At 38.6% G+C, this 19,377-nt stretch overlaps 1 protein-coding gene and 1 long non-coding RNA gene across 2 annotated transcripts in view; one reads left to right on the plus strand and one right to left on the minus strand.

Moving 5' to 3' along the window:
- The first annotated feature begins 918 nt into the window (after positions 1-918).
- LOC128692946 (uncharacterized) lies at positions 919-11,108 on the plus strand. Its single transcript, XR_008407643.2, has 4 exons — positions 919-1,175; positions 1,864-2,044; positions 2,267-2,363; positions 10,973-11,108. It is a non-coding gene; the product is annotated as an uncharacterized lncRNA (long non-coding RNA).
- The window catches only part of Sec10 (Exocyst complex component Sec10), a 36,583-nt gene continuing 21,462 nt past the window's right edge, over positions 4,257-19,377 (minus strand). Inside the window, exons 11-16 of the mRNA XM_053782319.2 lie at positions 19,165-19,258; positions 18,553-18,691; positions 17,494-17,689; positions 14,553-14,709; positions 13,602-13,762; positions 4,257-11,063 (exon numbers count right to left, since the gene is read on the minus strand). Coding sequence (XP_053638294.1) covers positions 10,977-11,063; positions 13,602-13,762; positions 14,553-14,709; positions 17,494-17,689; positions 18,553-18,691; positions 19,165-19,258 — 834 coding nt within the window. The 3' untranslated portion in view covers positions 4,257-10,976. The remainder of the gene's footprint in view (positions 11,064-13,601; positions 13,763-14,552; positions 14,710-17,493; positions 17,690-18,552; positions 18,692-19,164; positions 19,259-19,377) is intronic.

Here is a 19,377-nt window from a genome sequence, read left to right on the forward strand (position 1 = left end):
TTAATGTGTATCATACTCAGAAAACCTCACTCTAACTAAATCTATGAAAATAATGTTGGCCAGAATTACACACAAATCTAGAGAGCTTATCTGAGGTTCCTGGAGCTGTCTTGTCCAGTCGTCTGATATCTCAAGTTATGCAGGAATGCACATCCACCAATTTCGCCTCCTATTTGAGAGGTGTCAACACAATTTTAACCTCTAGAGCACGAAAAATTCTTCCCATTACACCAACGTTTGTACAATTCAAAACCAAGATGGCGAGTCCCGTCTGGGCAGATGCAGGCTTTCCGTTTTCTATGACATAAATATTATTAAATACGGTATGGCCATCTATTTACATATAAATACTGAATTTCTGGAAAATATATACAGTATTTTCCACATCATGGTTTGGTGTTTAAGTATGTGGGTGGGATTTTTGGCCTAGTCTAGGCCATTGATTATAAAATTGTTGTTATGCTCTCACGATTTTCATTAAAGGTCCTAATGTGTGCGAGGGCCTGTGTTTTTGAGAGTACATATAACGATTTACCTGCAGGCTAAGTAGCCGGCAGGTAAAATATTATATGTGAGTGAGTAATGGTGTATGGTGATTTTGTATGTAGTGGGTAGGTTGTATATGTTAACAACACTGCGACTAGCCAGGAGTCGAACTCATGCTGCTTTGGCCTGCCTCATGGTGAGTGAAAACTCATGATGCTCTAGTCCACGGAACCACACAATCCTCAAGAATGATGCACCCAGCAAAGCTGGGTGTTGTACCCATCATCCGAGGACATACAGTGATGTGGATGCTTCTGAGCTAATTTCATTCTGCTCCCTATTTGGTGTACTAGCCCAACGAGCAGTATTTTATATTATTGTACCTGCGAACAAGTGATATTTTTAAAAGGAATCTCAGGATCCACTGTTAGGACTCCAGTTCATAGGTTGTGGGTAGAGTCTGTTTACTAGTCTGGGTACCTGCCTGTAGGTATTACAGAAGATTTACCTTTTGCAGGTGTTGACCTTCTACTAGGCAACAATGTTGTGGGTCTAACCAGGTGAGCAAGGCAAGAACTTCTGTGCATCTCCTTGATCTTTCTACTGACTGTGGTGACAATTTGGGCCTGGGGAGCCTGTTCATTGAGTCTGACCTGCAGAAGACTCCGGCCATTGATGAACCAGCCCAGGTGAAACCCAGTTTGGGGGGGGGGGAGGTTCTCGGTGCTGGCATGGGAGTGAATACCCTGATTCTGAGGCAGCTGGTCGAGGTTCATGGATGTGGTGAAGGCTATTCACTTGCCAGCTGTTACAGAGGAAGTGATTCCCAGATTTAACACATGTTTATTTTGCAGAGATGGTTTAATGAGGAAAATTCTTTTTAAGAAAGTATGTCACCAAGCTGTCTTTGTCAGAGCCATTTGAGAATAAGGTTCTGATTTTTTTACAGATTCCCAGTGGAGGATATTTCAGTACTGAGAAGGGAGAGCTGGATAATAAATGTTTAACCAGAGTTCATACCCCTTCTAAATAATTTTGTGTGTGTGGTTTTGAGATTTTTGGTGAAATATTTTTGTCAGGCTTTGCAGCAATTCAAGCCAACCAGAAGTCAAATTTTATAAAATTTCATGTAGTTTTGAGAGATGTAATTAAGAAACAATCGAGCAATGTCTATCACTCTGAGAATCAGAGGAACGTAGAGTGGTTTCACCAGTCTCTCAGGACAATGCATGTTTGTTGTATCCAGTACCAGATAGACTGGGATGAGGGTATTCCCCTCCTTTTAATTGCCGTGTGGAAAAGCACTCTGGAATTATTAAATCACTGGCTAGGTGAGAATGGTGATTCTTTCCCCTCAGAGTTTTTTCTCGGTTTCAGAGACAGTGGTTAAGATGAGGTGGAAGGCACCAGTGAACCAGCCTGCCAGTCTAACTAGGATGACATGGGACCATGAGGTGGTGCTACACGATGTGGAGGCTAGAGAGAGGAGGTGTTGGTACTGGAGCTGGCACCTGGGAATGCTCTGATTAGTAGTGAATGGTACCTGCTGGTGAATGAGGTCTCTGTCATCATGACCATTTTCCATTTTGAGAGAAAAAGTTTGGTGTTTTTTTGCTATTTTCTGCCGGATTTTCAAAATTCCTTAAAATCACACCAGGGGTACAATTTTTCTATGCTGATTCAGAATATACTCTAAAAAAATGTAAAATCAGATCATTTTAGCATCATACGAGGCCTTGTTCTCCCAGTAATGACTAACAGACGAAACTCATATTTCCAGTAAGCAGTGATGGAGGACAAGGACAGATGCATCTTTACCTTCATGGAAGTGAGGACATATAAACCCTTGGAAGGACCAGCAGATGAAGATTAAGGAGGTAGTGTACTGTCAAAAACAAGTACCTGGGTATGGTTATGTATTGGGAAAAGTGTGGCCCAAGGTTTTGACAGAGACTGTATAACTTCACCTCCCTCCTGTATATGAAGGGAGGTGGGGTTATTATAGTCTGTCAATGAACTCTTGTTTTTTTTTTTTCACTTTCAAAGTTCTGCAACTCTCACCTCTCTCTAAACTACTGGTATTATATGAATTACCCTTCCCTTGTGGGAGGTTCCTTGATGCCCATATCCTCAGGTACTGTATAACAGGTTATATCCCCCACCCTTGACAATAATATGAGTTACCATATCTTTCAAACCCATCTGCTGATAGTCACTTCCACTTAGAGTACATTAATTACAGTACAGGTGGGCCCCACTTTACAGTGTTTTGCTAATACAGTGGTATTCAGTTATACTCATTGTTCATTTAGACTTCCTACAATAAATATATTCACCACTCACTATAAGCTAATGACAAAAATATTTTAAGGTATGTGTGTACTGTATATGCACTTTTTAGGCCTAGCTCTATTGCTCACTTAATATATGATAGTATAAACATGTTATCAGGCTTTTATATGTATTTGAAAGTGAAGAAAGGCTAAGATTCACTTCACAACAATTTTCGCTTTACAACAGTAGCCTGAACCTAACTTGCTGTATAAGCGGGGCCCTCCTGCGCCAGTCTTCAAGGTAAAAGGGGGTTGCCTTATTGCCATTGAAGGGAACTTGGATCAAACCTGATTACCTTCTCTGCCTCAGGTGCTGTGTAATATTTATCGGCTTAGCACTTGCTATGAAGAGGACAATGGTAGAGTAATCAAATTTGCTTCTTGCCTCTGATACTTTTTCATTATCCATTTTTAGTGCTTTTTTTCATTATTACGCTCTTCTAATCACTTGAAACAATTATAATGCTCTTGCCAATTCTTCCATTAACCTCTGCAGGTTCTCCCAGTCACAGTGCCATCTACAAACAGCAATTTCAACAACTCTTACCCTTCTTTAAATATTTCAGATATTAACTCTCTAAGACAGGTTTTTAATATGTAGTCTTGTAGGTTTTTTAAACTGCACGTAACTGAAGTACAGTAATCTAATGTCAATAACAGTACAGTAATCTAATGTCAATAACAATATAGAAAGGTATGTATGACAAAGTAATATGGTTTGCAGGTAGGTATGTCAAACTAGACAATATTTACTGTAGGTTACTAGTGTCTGCAATTCATATTCCTCTCAAGGGAGGTTCCTTGATTCCAGTAAAGGATTCTTGCTTGGAGCAGTGCTCTCTTGGATCAAACCTCAATGCTTATTTTCCCAGATACTGTATAGCCCCCACAGTTTGCCCCCTTCCCCATGAATCTTAAACTCGCATTATTTGGAATGGTCTTATTATAGGAAGCATTAAATTTATAATGCAGGGTATCAGGCTGATACAAGGAATGAGAAGGGGATTTCCAATTACTTGGATAAAGAACCCTTCAGCATCAAATTAATCCCCTTGAAGGGACTGATATCAATACCTCTCAGAATTTACGATAAGGTTAGACCCTTTAAGTGAAATACCTTTTAACAGTGACAATACTAAGGGGATAAGCACATAATCTAATTATATTTAAATCATATTACATAACATATTTTAAACAATCTATACACTATGAAAAATTTATAATTTTTATAATTAAGATTTGGGCTACTTTTAACTAAAATGTGAAACTGTTTAGTCTAGCCTTAGGAAAGCCCTCAAAGGATGTTCCTTGATCCAGATGAAGGATTCTTAATTTAAGGAATTGGACTGTTCCTCTTGTATAGAACACAATAGCCTCCCATTCCCCAGGCATTGCATGATGTTACAGATTGACAGGAAGATCTGAGAAACTATAGTAATAATGATACTCTTTATTTCTACAAGTACATGTACAAGGTATACAGGCCTAGCTGACATCAATTTGGGCAAGTTAGGTCAATTTTGTACCAGGATGTGGACAGCAGGTGTCTTATGGAAACACATCCTAATGTTTTCCAGTTGTACCAGGGATCAACCCCTGAAGCTCAGCGTGAGAGCTTTGTGCACTAGCAATCAGGAAAGCGATAAATAGGACTTGATCTGTGAAAGATGTCATGTTTACTGGGTAGGCAATGAGATGCTGTACTTTAAATTAAAATTAGTCTGTATCTGAGCTTGTTTTCAAAAGTTGAAAATCTAAGATTATTTTAAGGCCTCCTTCATAAATGGTGTACAGTACTGACATGTTGATAAGCAAGATTTTTTTTTTTAACACGTCGACCATTTCCCACTGAGGTAGGGTGACCCTAAAAGAAAGAAAAAACTTTCATCATTACATACTTTCACTGTCACTCATACATAAGCACTTGGATATGCCAGCTTAGACATCCCTCCATGGCCCTTGTTGGTTTAGTGCTGTATTTGATTATAATTAAAATTAGACGTCCCTCCTTTAAAGCGCAGGCATTGTACTTCCCATTTCCAGGACTCAAGTTCGGCTAACTGATTTCCCAGAATTCCTTCACAAATTACCCTGCTTACACTCCAGCAGATTGTCAGGTCCCAAAAACCATTCATCTCCACTCCTGTCTAACACGCTCATGCATGCTTGATAGAAGTCCGAGCCCCTTACCCACAAAACTTCCTTTACCCCCTCCCTTCAACCTTTTAGGAGACAACCCCTACCCCACCTTCTTTTCTCTACAGATTTATATGCTCTCCAAGTCATTCTACTTTGTTCCAATCTCTCTAAATGACCAAACCCCCTCAACAGCCCTCTGACTAATACTTTTAGTAACTCCATATTTCCACACTACAAATTCTCTGTATAATATTTACACCACACATTGCCCTTAGACACGACATCACTGCCTCTAGCTGCCTCCTCGCTGCAGCATTTACAGCTCGTGCTTCACACCCATATAAAAGTGTTAGTACCATTATACTCTCATACAGTCCCTTTGCCTCCATGTATAACATTCTTTGTCTCCACAGATACCTCAATGCACCACTCGCCTTTATTGCTTCATAAACCCATCCGCTGACAAGTCTACCAAATATCTGAAAAAGTTTACATCTCATACTCCCTCTCTCCAATCGTTTGATACCCTCATCACCTTACTCTTATGTTCAGTTTCAACTTTCTACCTTCACACACCCTTCCTAACTCGTCTAATAACCCTTGCAACTTCTCTTTAGAATCCCCCAAAAGCAACTGTGTCAACTCCCATTTTGTATTTGATTCCCCATAATTTATTCCCACCCCTCTCCCCAACACCCTAGCATTTACAACTCCATCTATAAATATGTTAAACAACCATGGTGACATTACACATCCCTGTGTAAGACCTGCTTTTACTGGGAAGTAATCTCCCTCTCTCCTACACACCCTAACCTGAGCCTTACTACCTATTCTGTACACTTGCAAGATCTGCCACATTGCTCTCCTATTCACTCTATCATATGGCTTTTCTAAATCCATAAATGCAATGAAAACCTCCCTACCTTTATCTAAATACTGTTCACATATATGCCTCAATGTAAACACCTGATCTACACATCCCCTACCCATTCTGAAGCCTTGCTCATTTGCAGTCCTGCTCTCTGTCTTACCTCTAATTCTTTCAATTATAACCCTACCGTACACTTTACCTGGTATACTCGGTAAACTTATTCCCCTATAATTTTTACATCTGTCTCCCTTCCCTTTATATAAAGGAATTATACATGCTCTCTGCCAATCCCTAGGTACCTTCCCCTCTTTCATACATTTATTAAACAAAAATACCAACCACTCCAACACTGTATCTTCCCCTGCTTTTAACATTTCTGTCATGATCCCATCAGTTCCAGCTGCTTTACCCCTCCTTTCTATGTAATGCCTCTTCACTCCTAAAAGATGGTATACCTCCCTGGCCAGTGCATGAAATTACTGCCTCCTTTTCTTCATCAACATATAATAGTTCCTCAAAATATTCCCGCCATCTACCCTATACCTCCAGCTCTCCATCTAATTCCCCTACTGTTTGTTTTTAACTGACAATCCATTCATTCCCTAGGCTTTCTTAACTTGTTTATATCGCTCCAAAATTTTTCTTATTCTCAGCAAAATTTCTTGACAGTACTCTATCAGTTGCTCTACTTTTGCATTCTCTCGCCACTTTTCTTTTACTCTCCATATACTGTGCCTTTCTTATATCACTTCTTTGTAAAAACCTCTCATAAGCTACCTTTTTCTCTCTTATCACACCCCTGACCTCATCATTCCACGAATCACTCCTCTTTCCTCCTGCACTGACCCTCCTATAGCCACAAACCTCTGCCCCACATTCTAATACTGCATTTTTAAAACTATCCCATCCCTCTTCAACTCCCCCATTACCCATACTTGCACTGCCAATAGTTGCTTACATCTGACCCAAACTTCCTCCTCCCTTAGTTTATAAACTTTCACCTCTCTCTCTCACTGCTGCCATTTTCCTTTTGTCTCATCTGCCTCTTACTCTAACTGTAGCTACAACTAGATATTATTAACACAGTAGCCCAGTCCCACCAACGCAGGGTGGCCCGAAAAAGAAAAACTTTCATCATTCACTCCATCATTGTCTTGCCAGAGGGGTGCTTTACACTACAGTTTACAAAACTGCAACATTAACACCCCTCCTTCAGAGTGCATACACTGTACTTCCCATCTCCAGGACTTGAGTCTGGCCTGCTGGTTTCCCTGAATCCCTTCATAAATGTTACTTTGCTCACACTCCAACAGCACATCAAGTATTAAAAACCATTTGTCTTCATTAACTCCTACCAAATATGCTCACGCATGCTTGCTGGAAGTCCAAGCTCCTCGCACACAAAACCTTTCCTAGGCCGACTCATACCCCCGCCTTCCCACAACTGGATAATGATCCAATATATCCGTTGCCCCTCTATAACCGAGGTATGTGCATCATTTAAATATCTTTATTGTTGAAACATTTCACCTGCACAACAGACTTTATCAAAGAGGTTATTACAATATTAGAGACAGTAGACGTGACATGGTAACTGCCTCTCCACTTCTATCTCTAGTATTATCACCTCTGTGTTTGATGAAGGGTATTATTATGGGGAAAACACTGAATCCATAGGAGGCATGAGGGGCATCAAACTTTAATCCAGAAAATGGGAGGATAGCTCCAGTGTCTTAGAAGAAATAAAAAAAAAGGCACAATACCGTGACTGGAACGATACACAAATAACCCGCACATAAAAGAGAAGCTTACGACGACGTTTCGGTCCGACTTGGACCATTTACAAAGTCACACTAACCAGAAGTGGAGCAGGATGGCTATATATAGGCAGGAAGAGGTGGTGGTAGTAGTAGTACAAGAATGGTATATAATACTGACAAGATGAAATTAAGACACATGTGCAACACCTGGGCATCTCTATCGTAGACGTTTCGCCATCCAGCCAGCCACTGGATGGTGAAACGTCCACAACAAAGACACCCAGACGCTGCACATGTGTGTCAATTTCATCAGTAGTAGTAGAAGAGGTAGTAGTAGTGGTAGAAGTGGGGAATAAGGAGGACGAGCCAGTCAAATACAAAGGAAGGGGAGCACTGCAAGGGAGCTAGGTGCCCACAGAGAGAGAGCAAGCACACAGAGGTGCGTGAAAGGGGAAGTGGTGAAATAAATGAAGAAGGAACAGAAACACGAGACAGAAGAGAGAGAGACAACCCAGAGAAGAAAAAGGAAAGGGGAAGAGGGAGAAGAAGAAAAAGAAAGAGAAAAAAGGAGTCAGGTTAAGTCACGGGTGTTCTGAAGTTTGGAGCATTTTACAATGTAGTGGGAGAGGAAGGCATCTACAGAGACGAAGCCAGGGCTAAGATTCATACAAGGAAAGTTGTGTATTAGAGAGGATTCAACTAGACGGCGACTGTTCGAGTTGGAAGTAGGGAAGACAGTTTTAGCAGAAGACCAGTCAATAGGATGGCTATGATCTCTGACGTGACAGAAAAGAGCATTGTTAGAGTCGGCAAGCCTAACACTATTTTTGTGCTCCCTAAGTCTGTCAGAAAGAGAACGACCAGTTTCTCTGAAGTATTGAAGAGGACAGGAGGAGCAAGAAATAGAGTAGACATCAAGCTTACCTTCCGCCAGACTAACACTCTTCGCACTAATCTCGTTCATACCTCTCCTCCCTCTACAGATGTTCCTGGTGTCTACTCTATTTCTTGCTCCTCCTGTCCTCTTCAGTACTTCGGAGAAACTGGTCGTTCTCTTTCTGACAGACTTAGGGAGCACAAAAATAGTGTTAGGCTTGCCGACTCTAACAATGCTCTTTTCTGTCACGTCAGAGATCATAGCCATCCTATTGACTGGTCTTCTGCTAAAACTGTCTTCCCTACTTCCAACTCGAACAGTCGCCATCTAGTTGAATCCTCTCTAATACACAACTTTCCTTGTATGAATCTTAGCCCTGGCTTCGTCTCTGTAGATGCCTTCCTCTCCCACCACATTGTAAAATGCTCCAAACTTCAGAACACCCGTGACTTAACCTGACTCCTTTTTTCTTTTTCTTTTTCTTCTTCTCCCTCTTTCCTTTTTCTCCTCTGGGTTGTCTTTCTCTCTTCTGTCTCGTGTTTCTGTTCCTTCTTCATTTATTTCACCACTTCCCCTTTCACGCACCTCTGTGCGCTTGCTCTCCCTCTGTGGGCACCTAGCTCCCTTGCAGTGCTCCCCTTCCTTTGTATTTGACTGGCTCGTCCTCCTTATTCCCCACTTCTACCACTACCACTTCTACCTCTTCTACTACTACTACTGATGAAATTAAGACACACGTGCGGCGTCTGGGTGTCTTTGTTGTGGACGTTTCGCCATCCAGTGGCTGGCTGGCGAAACGTCTACGATAGAGATGCCCGGGTGTTGAGCATGCGTCTTAATTTCATCTTGTCGGTATTATATACCATTCTTGTACTACTACTACTACTACCTGCCTATATATAGCCGTCCTGCTCCACTTCTGGTTAGTGTGACTTTGTAAATGGTCCAAGTCGGACCGAAACGTCGTCGTAAGCTGCTTCTCTTTTATGTCCGGGTTATTTGTATATCTTAGAAGAAAAAGTTGATCTTTTAATCAGAAGCCCCATGAGGGGTTTTTGATTCAAGAAATTGGACCTGTCCTTTCCTGCCTTAGATGGAGCCTGATTTGCCTCCCAATCCCTATGGGTTTAGTGCTTCCTGCTAAATATATCAAGGCATCTCACCTGCAGAGAGAAAAGCTAGTACTAATGTTGGGAGTTAGGAAGAATAATATGGTAGCATTTTTTTTTTTTTTTTTTTTTAAGAAAAAACTGGATACATCAGCAGTGTGCTGCTATCCTATTCTATATGATAGGCTTTGTTCTTGCTATGTAACAGTGTTTCCAGGTGGGGGAAATAAAAAAAAAGGCAATTTTTGGCAAAAATGCAGTATTAAAGAAATAATGGCCTCGGTGGGAGATGGCCGATATGTTGGAAAAAAAAAATAATAGATGAAATATTTAGAGGAGCTTGCAATCAAAACTAGATCTAATTATTACATATTAAATTTGAGTACAGAAATCTTGCTAGAAATTGAGAACTTGAATATCAACAATTATTATTACAGTACATTCAGGTGCTGTATGATTTGCATAGGTCATACAGCACCTGGGGGAACAGGAGGCAGTCAGGCCCAATTCCTTGAATCAAAATCCCCTCGAGGGGTGCGAGTTAACACGAATGATAAAAGTGGAATGGCCTGGCACAGATATAGAGAGGGCAATTCTGTAAGTGTTCAATGAAGTTGTCAGTTAAAAGGCAAGAGGACCTGACTAGCTTGTGCTACTAGGTCAGATGCCATGCTCCTTCCTTAAGTGAATGTGACCTGACCAGGTTAGGGCATTGGCTTAAGCCAGTAGGCCTGTTGTAGTGTTCCTTCTTATGTTATTATACATTCACTGTATTTATGGGAAAATACTAAATGTGCAGCACCCAGGGAATGAGGAAAAAAGGGGATAAGTTGGGTTTGATCCCACAAAGTGAAAGGTTACTCCAATTCCCTAAGGTAGGAGCTCTTCGGTGGCATCGAGGCACTTCCTATGAAGAGACATGCACACACAGTAGTTCCACCTCATTCAAAGTATTGTAGAACTATTTAGCAAAATTAATATAGTGTGCTATTATATACAATATCAAAATACTGTATCTCTTAACTATAACTTGTGACATATCTTGAGGAAGCCTGCCAAATTTTCTATATTGCTGTTACATAAATGAATATTGTTCAGCTATGAACCCAAAGGAAAAAAAAAAAAAAAATATCACACCAGGCATATCTGCAAATCCTCTAATACCAAAATTCTCGTGCTCTTAGTGCACAAACTATATAATAGTTATATAAAGTAAGTAATAATATCAGTTATATGGAATGTGATCAATGTACTTCAGTAACCAAGTAGCACCTGCTTTAAAAAGCTTACAGATTATTAGTACAAGTGTGACCTTGAATGGGTGAAGTTATTGATAAAACTTATTTGATTCTCAACGTCAAAACCCTCTTATTCTCACAATAATGTTCCTTTTCCAGCCAACTACTTCAGCTGATGGCCAAGTTTTGCTGTCTTATAGTCAGAGCGCAACTGGATAAAACTTGCCAGAACAGTACGGTCAAGACCACTCTGAAATTTTAAAAAGTGGGTAACTAACTGCACTAAAGTATATATAGTTGCATCATTATTTTAAACTACAATACAAAAAGAACACCTTGGAATACATTGCAGAACATGTTTTTATTGGGACAAAGTTTCACTCATCTTCCACTATTTGCTGTATACAGTAGGGCCCCGCCTTACGGCATTCCACTAATACGGCGATTTCAAATAATGACCAAAACTTGTTATAAGGCGAGCAGTCTTTCTAATACAGCATGCCCCGCCCAGTTTGTTTACATTCTCCGTGAGCACATCTCTATTATGTCTGGAAATTTTTCCAAAATTTCAAGTTTTAAAGTTATTTTATATGTACACTGATAATTATACTTATGTGTACCTGTACCTAAATATACTTACACACTGTGCTGGCATGCAGGTACACATTAAATTCACTAAGTCTCTCTCTACTCTTGATGCCATATAATAATCTCTTGGGTGAATTAAATGTCATATATTAAGTTAATAATGGACATTTCCCTTAATCCATCAATGATATTCTTTTCAAAATTACGTAATAAACATACTACGTGGCTAAAGCCTGGTGGTTAAAGCTCTCGTTTCACACGGCGAGGGTCTGGGTTCAATTCCCAGCCAGGGTAGAAACATTGGTCATGTTTCTTTACACCTGTTGTTTATGTTCATCCATCAGTAAAATGGGTACCTGGGTGTTAGTTGACTGGTGTGGGTCCCATCCCGGGACACTGACCTAATTTGCCCCAAATGCTCAGCATAACAGGGGGCTTTCTATATAGTAGTATGTTACTGATATCAGCTAGGCCTGTATACCATGTATATGTACTTGTAGTAAATAAAGATATTATTATTATACACCCACAGTATAAAAAATTGAGAAATATGAGATTTGCTTACCAAGCAGATTGTAGGAGTGTCAGAAGAATTAAGTTTTCTCTAGTCAAACACCAGTTTGACTTCACTCTTCACTCTATAGCTATTCATGACCCTTATGGGTTTAGCACTTCTTTTTTATGATTATAATAATAATATCATTCACTCTAAAAATGGTGTGTTGTATGAGAATGGGAGTGTTGCTGTTTATTTATTCTAACTTGTCAGAGCATCACTCCTTCTAAAAATGATGTTACATGAGAATGGAAGTGTTGGTCTTTATTTATTCTAGTGTACCACTGTGGAGACAACTTGTACACAATCTAAGGTGTTTGTGTGAACGTGTATGAACCATAACCAGACACTCTGTCTGTTTGTTTACATAGTACTCTGCATGGGTGGGGTGGCCAGGCAGGTTACCCTACCTACCACACCTGCCTTTCTACAAATACTTTTCACCTCTTACCCTACATTAAAACTAGAAACATTTTAAGGTAAATAATGAGTGTACTCTATATGCATTTTATCACTAGGGCACTTTAAGCTTCATAGTATATTATGTATGGGTGGGGTGGCCGAGAGGGCTACCATACCTACCCACACCCAATTTCTTACAATTAAGATCAAGAGAGAATAGGTAAGACCCTTGTGGGGTGAGCAGGGAAGTGGGGACAGTGGAAAAGTAGGCTGATGAGAGGAAGGTTTGTGAGTGGAAGAGATAGTACCAGGGTTTAACCCCGTCGCTAAGCAGATAGTGGTTCATGAGTTATGGACGTGGCAAGGAGTGCTGGTAGGCTTGCGGGCAGGGGGGGGGCGCCAATGCATGACTGCAAGGTACCAGTGGGAGCATATATTCACAAAGGACATTGTTTAAGGTCCACACCTGTTAAGACAGGATGGTTTTAGTAGATTGCAGGTGGATTTTACTTGTTTAGGGGATTTGGGGCAGAAGTTACTAGAGAGTAAAATAGATTGTTTGGGTTTGCAGGTCTGCGTATGTCTTCGTCAAGGTAAGTGGTCCAATAGTCATGTATTTTGAGGTAAATAATGAGTGTATTGCGTGTGTATTTTACTTTTTATTGTTTTTTAATGCCTAGTTCTATTGCTACTTAATATATGTTAGTGTAAACTAGTTATCTGGCATTTATAAGTGGAAAAAATGGCATTCTACTCTCCGGCGATGTCTGCTTTCTGGCAGCAGCCTGGAACCTAACCTGCCGTATAAGTGGGGGTCCTACTATATATTTCTATTACATGTATGTCCATGTATTGTATTGATAAAGCACCTGGATGGCAAAACATCTACAATTAGAGATACCCAGATGTTGCACATGTCTAAATCATTGTTTCACTCTATATAACAAAAAATGTCCCAATAAAAGCTTATGAAATGGGTCTTAACTGGGTCACCTTAATATGATAGGAGATTTCCATAAATTGTGCTTGTATGGCTGCTATCTTCCAAGAATAGTCCATAGACAAAGCCTGTCATTTTTTATTTAAACAGTGAAGATATTTTCTCAGTCAAAATTTCCAAGCAAACTGTATTAAAACAGCCTTCTGTGGATTACCTTTTAAGTTGTACAATAAATTAAAATACAAAAATAAAATAAATTCAGCTTTAGTGAAATGTTTCATTAGCAATATTAAACTGCTTACCAACTGGTCTCCTGAGCACACCATTTTCAGGTTTTCTGGAGATACCTGGAGAAGTTTACAAAGTGTGTGAAGTGTGTCAAAGAGAGAATTAACTTGAGGCACCTTAAAACTGGCAACACACTTTCTATATTCATTTACATCACAGATTACAGCCATTGCTCCTGAAAACATATATAGGTGTCAATATCATGGTCACAGTTAGTTCTGCATTTTACATTTATCATAAACTATTAATTTAGGAAATGCCCATTACTGATAGTGGCTCAACAGCAAAGCTTAACTAAATACAATAGCACCGAATGACCTGTTTGGGTTTGGCGATTTTTCATTAATAAAATACTTCGCCACATACAGTAATGCAAAGGCCTTCACAGCTTTAAAATTTAAAGAATCACTTGTAATATATGCCAAAGAATTCAACATTTATAGTGTGCCTCCATATTAGCTCTATACAAGTACCTGGTCAAAATAGTTCCTCTTACCTCAGTTTTTACAATTAAAAAGGCACCTACCAGATATTATACAAATGTGAACAGAAAAAGTGATAACTCCTGATAACAAGCACAAATAAAATTATCATTTCTTTGTAAGAACTATATACTAGCTCCAAGTCCTTCACTTAATAATTATGACTGAAATATCATTAATAATACTTAAATAGGGTCACAATAGATAACTGATGTGCATAATTACCAAAAAACAGGACACACCCACCACAAGCTTTGTAAAGCCTTCCTCCATCTGCATATACACAGATATGTCTTGGCTGGTTATGTAAGCAACTTTAGTCCTGCTTAACAAAAATTTAGACAAATTTAAAAGAAATTTTGCTGGTACACAATTGTTTTTTAAGTTTATAAATAGAAACTGCAGTGATATCAGCTGAAAAATTTATCAGAGAAAACTTTTCTACATTCTTTATTAAAACAGATATGACTGGGTATGACCTACCTGTTGCACTGTATTCATATTTCATGAGGTGGTCAAGAACAATGCGATGAAATCTAAGGCCAAGCTCTAGAAGCACACTTTCCAAATTGTGACCATCTAAAGAGTCGCGTATACGTTCAGCTATTCCACTCACGTAACGTACAACTTTTTGACAAGCCTGGAAGTTAGGATTTTAAGTTTTCTGGGTTTAGCTCTTAGTTTTGATTATAATAATAATAATTTAATAGTTTTTACTACACCACATCTACATCCCCTCAATTCAAGTGAGAGACAATGAGTGAGTGCATATAGTTGTGTATACATATTTTACCATGTATGCCTCCATAATGTATACAGTAAACTTTCAATATAACAGACTAGTAAGGGGGATTTTCCAAGTGTCCATTAAATCTAAATGATGAAAAAATAACAAAACAATACACTAAAGTACTCTACTATATTCCTAATATAGTAAAGAACATACAATTTACAGAAATACTGCAAAACACATTGAAAATAAAGGAGGGTTTACTGTGTAAGTATAGTTATGTATATGCATGCATGAATGTGTGACTATTTTTTAACCCTTTGAGGGTCCATCCCGTAGATCTACGGCTTTACGTTCAGGGTCCAAACCGTAGATCTACGTCATGAGCTCAGCTCACTCTGATAAACTGTGAGTGGTACATTTGGGCCTAGATATGAGAGAATATATCTATGTGGTATGTGTGCACCACATAAAACAGATCCTGCAGCACGCTGTGTATGAGAGAAAAAAACTGAAATCATGATTTTTCGATTAAAACAGCGACTTTGCAGTGTTTTTTCGTATGTTTTTTATAGTTCTATTTGCGATTTCTTGGTCTCATTTGATAGAATGGAAGACATATTACAGAAATGGAGATGATTTTGATTGGTTTTCGCACTGGAAGTGGCTTGAAACTGAGCTCAAAGTAGCAGAAACGTTAAATTTTTGCCGATATTCAAGAGTAAACAAACGACCTCACACGTCTAATACATGCCAGCTGGTGGGTCTAATATGCATTCACAAATATGGTGATGATATTTATACAATTATTACAGTATTGCATAACAGTAAATCTTCTATTTTTTGGTGTGAATAAAAATTCATTATGTGAATAAAAAATCAAAATGGAATTTATTTGTAAAGCCTCAAAACGTAACTAATAAACAGAGGAAATGTTAGTTTAGTTCCAGGAATACCTACATTGTCTATTCTGGACCCTATTTTGAAATTGGAATATTTTGAACTTTGTGTTAAATTGGCCAAATTACTAATTTCCGATCACTTTATTTTGTAGTTGAAACAGTTGACTTGGTGATTTCTTGTGCTCAATTGATAGAATAGAAGTAATACTAGTGAAATAGCTAAGAATTTGGTTGACTGGAATAAAGTAATTTGTCTAAAATGGGAGTCAAAGTTGGCAAAATCGCCGATTCGTAAATATCGCTGACACATCAAAATTCGCGAGAGCATAATTTCCTCAATTTTCCATCAAATTTCGTACTTTTTGTTTCATTACCTTCACAAAAAGATTCTCTACCATTTCATAAGAAAAAATAACAAATTTTTTTTTTTAAATTCTTGGACACTGGGGCACCACTTCAGATTTGGGCCTTGGACCCTGAAGGGGTTAAATGAACTGGCCATATCCCACTGAGGCAGGGTGATCCCCCCAAAAAATACTTTCACTATCATTCACACTGTCTTTGCAGAGGCACACAGATAAAACAGTTCAGAAGTGACTCCAAACAGCATATCCCAAACCCCTCCTTTAAAGTGTAGGCATTGTACTTCCCACCTCCAGGACTCTTAAGTCAAGCTAACTGGTTTCGCTGAATCCCTTCACAAAACATTACTATATTCACACTCCAAAAGCTCGTAAAGTCCCATAAAACATTCAGTTTCCAATACTATTTAACATGTTCACACATGCCTGCTGTATATCAAAGCCCCTTGCACACAAAACTTCTTTTACCCCCTCCCTCCATCCTTTCCTAGGACAACCCCTACCCCTCCACTACAGATTTACACACCCTCCAAGTCATCCTATTTTGCTCCAGCCTGTCTAAATGACCTAACCATCTCAACAACCCCTCTTCAGCCCTCTGAATAATACTTTTAGTAACTCTACATCTCCTCCTAATTTCTACACTACAAATTCTCTGCATAATGTTTATGCCACACACTGCCCTTAGACACAACATCTCCACTGTCTCCAGCCTCCTTCCCACTGCAACATTAACAACCCATGCTTCACACCCATGTACGAGTGTTGGTACCACTATACTCTCATACATTCCCTTCTTTGCTTCCTTGGATAATATTCTTTGTCTTCACAGATACCTCAATGCACCACCCACCTTTTTCCTCATCAATTCTATGTTATACCTCATCCTTCATGAACCCATCTGCCAGCAAGTTTACTCTCAAATATCTGAGCACATTCACTTCTTCCATACTACCTCCCTCCAATCTGATATTCAATTTTATTTTACCTTACGCGTTTGATACCCTCATCACCTTACTCTTTGGTATGTTCGCTTTCAACTTTCTTCCTTTGCACACACTCCCAAACTCATCCACTAATCTTTGCTATCTCCCACCAAGGCATGCATATATATACATGTATAGTGTGAATGGTGATGAAAGTGTTTCTTTTTCAGGTCACCCTGCTTCAGTGGGAGATGGCCAGCTTGTTAAAAAAATATATATACAGTGGACCCTCGACCAACGATGGCATTGTCTAACATTAAATTCGACTAACGATACATGTTAACGCTAACATGTTGCCTCGACTAACGATAAAAAAACTCGACTAACGATATTCGTTCTCGGGTACCAATTAATATCATTAGTCGAGGGTCCACTGTATAGATATTTATTTATATTTACTAATTTCAAGTCATTCAGGAAAATAATGATAAAATTAAAACATACCACAGTGACATTGGTAATGAGAATGTCATCATTTTCTGGCTTGAAATCAGTTCTTTTTTGCTCAACTGTAAGCACATGTCGAATATAACTGACAATGGCAGACAATGTACGGTCCAGCCCCAAGTCCAGCTTTTGTTCCAGACTTGTTCCTAGCTGCTTTTTTTTCTGCAAGCAATCTCCATGCTTTGGTGTAGAACTGTGGAAAAAAAAAGTGTTTAATTTTCTGAAGCTATAACCAGACTGAAATTATAACCTATTTCATATCTAAAGATGAGTCATTACCCTACTTAAAATTGTACTTCAACATTTTCAAGCACTATTCAACTATTGTGATACTTTTTATAATGCATTCACTCGGCAATTCGCTGATTTAAAAAGCTGATCAGTTATAAAAATAGTACAGATTAGAACTACACTCAAAATATTTGTAACCTTTATCTCAAATATTCAACTTACAACATCATGACTGCTATAAAGAGGCGACTGAAATGGTGCACTGCTGACAAGAGTGAAGACAATAACACGAGTTATAGAACAATCTTTAATTGTGATGTTTTTTTCTGGTGATGAGTTCTTTATCAGACAAGTAAGAGCTATCCTCCTATTCCTGGATCTAACCTGATTGCCTCCTATTCCCCACATTATATGACTCCTGCAGGTTTAGAGGCTCCCTGCAAATATAATATTCATTTAATGAAACTAAAAACATATAAGGTTAATAGCATCAGAGTGAAGAGCACTGAAAGATGTCCAACCAGTAGACCACCTCTATGCAACAAAGAAAAAACATGTCTGTAATCTCTTACCTTACTATTCTAGATGCTACCTAATACTACATTCTTTAGTGTCTGTACTGGTATGCTTTACTATAACAAAATAATAAGAGATTTCTTTCAACACACTGGCCGTATCCCACCGAGGCAGCCCAAAAGGAAAAACGAAAGTTTCTCCTTTAAAATTTAGTAATGTATACAGAAGAAGTGGTTACTAGCCCCTTGCTCATAATAAAAGACATTAAAATTAATACATATGTACAAGTGAAATTATTATGTAACTCACATTACCAGTGGAACAAGTGTGTCACTGAATAATTTATCAAGGAGATTCATCATAGAACTGCTCTGGTGCAACACCTCAAAGAAACTTATTTCTGGATGTGTGCGCACCTCACCTCCAGGGATGACTTGAAGACCAAGCTCTGAAGACAGATAATAAATATTTAAAACATTTGAAGAAACTTAAAGCCTGTTATCTTCTCAAACTTAGCATGTGCATATTTAAATACTACTGGAGAGAATATTGTACACTCATAATTACTGCATATATATCTTAATATGACTACATAACAACCTAACATCATCGTGAACATTGAACATTTCTAGCATTAATTTTTTTACTTGTAAACATTTCTATTTCTTTAGTCTTTTATAAAGTACTGTAATGAAATTTTCAGACTTCTGTGGCTATTTTCTATTTTACTAAAGCATCACTTATAAAGTAAGTCAACACCTTCAACCTTCATTTGCATAATTTGACCTGGTTTCTACTGTTTTCCTTATACAAGTTGCTTTGTAATTTAAGCTTTAGTCCCATTATTTCCCTTCTAAATATTATCCACTTTAGTTATGAAAGTTCAAAAGCAATTTCTAGAATAATACTTGAAATACATACCAATTGCATAGTCAACGTGTTCAATTAATAAGGCTTTTGTAAGAAGATCAAATATTTGAACAGCATTGTTGTGAACATCCGACTGTGTGGACAACTGAAATGCGCAAATGCACATACAATTAATATCTACATTATCTTGAGGATATCACTGTACAAAAAGTCTTGCACAGGACTGCTGTATTTACAATTCAGCGATACCTAATCTGAATCTAA

Source organism: Cherax quadricarinatus, chromosome 38 (genome assembly GCF_038502225.1).
Source record: "Cherax quadricarinatus isolate ZL_2023a chromosome 38, ASM3850222v1, whole genome shotgun sequence".
Lineage (NCBI taxonomy): Eukaryota > Metazoa > Arthropoda > Malacostraca > Decapoda > Parastacidae > Cherax > Cherax quadricarinatus.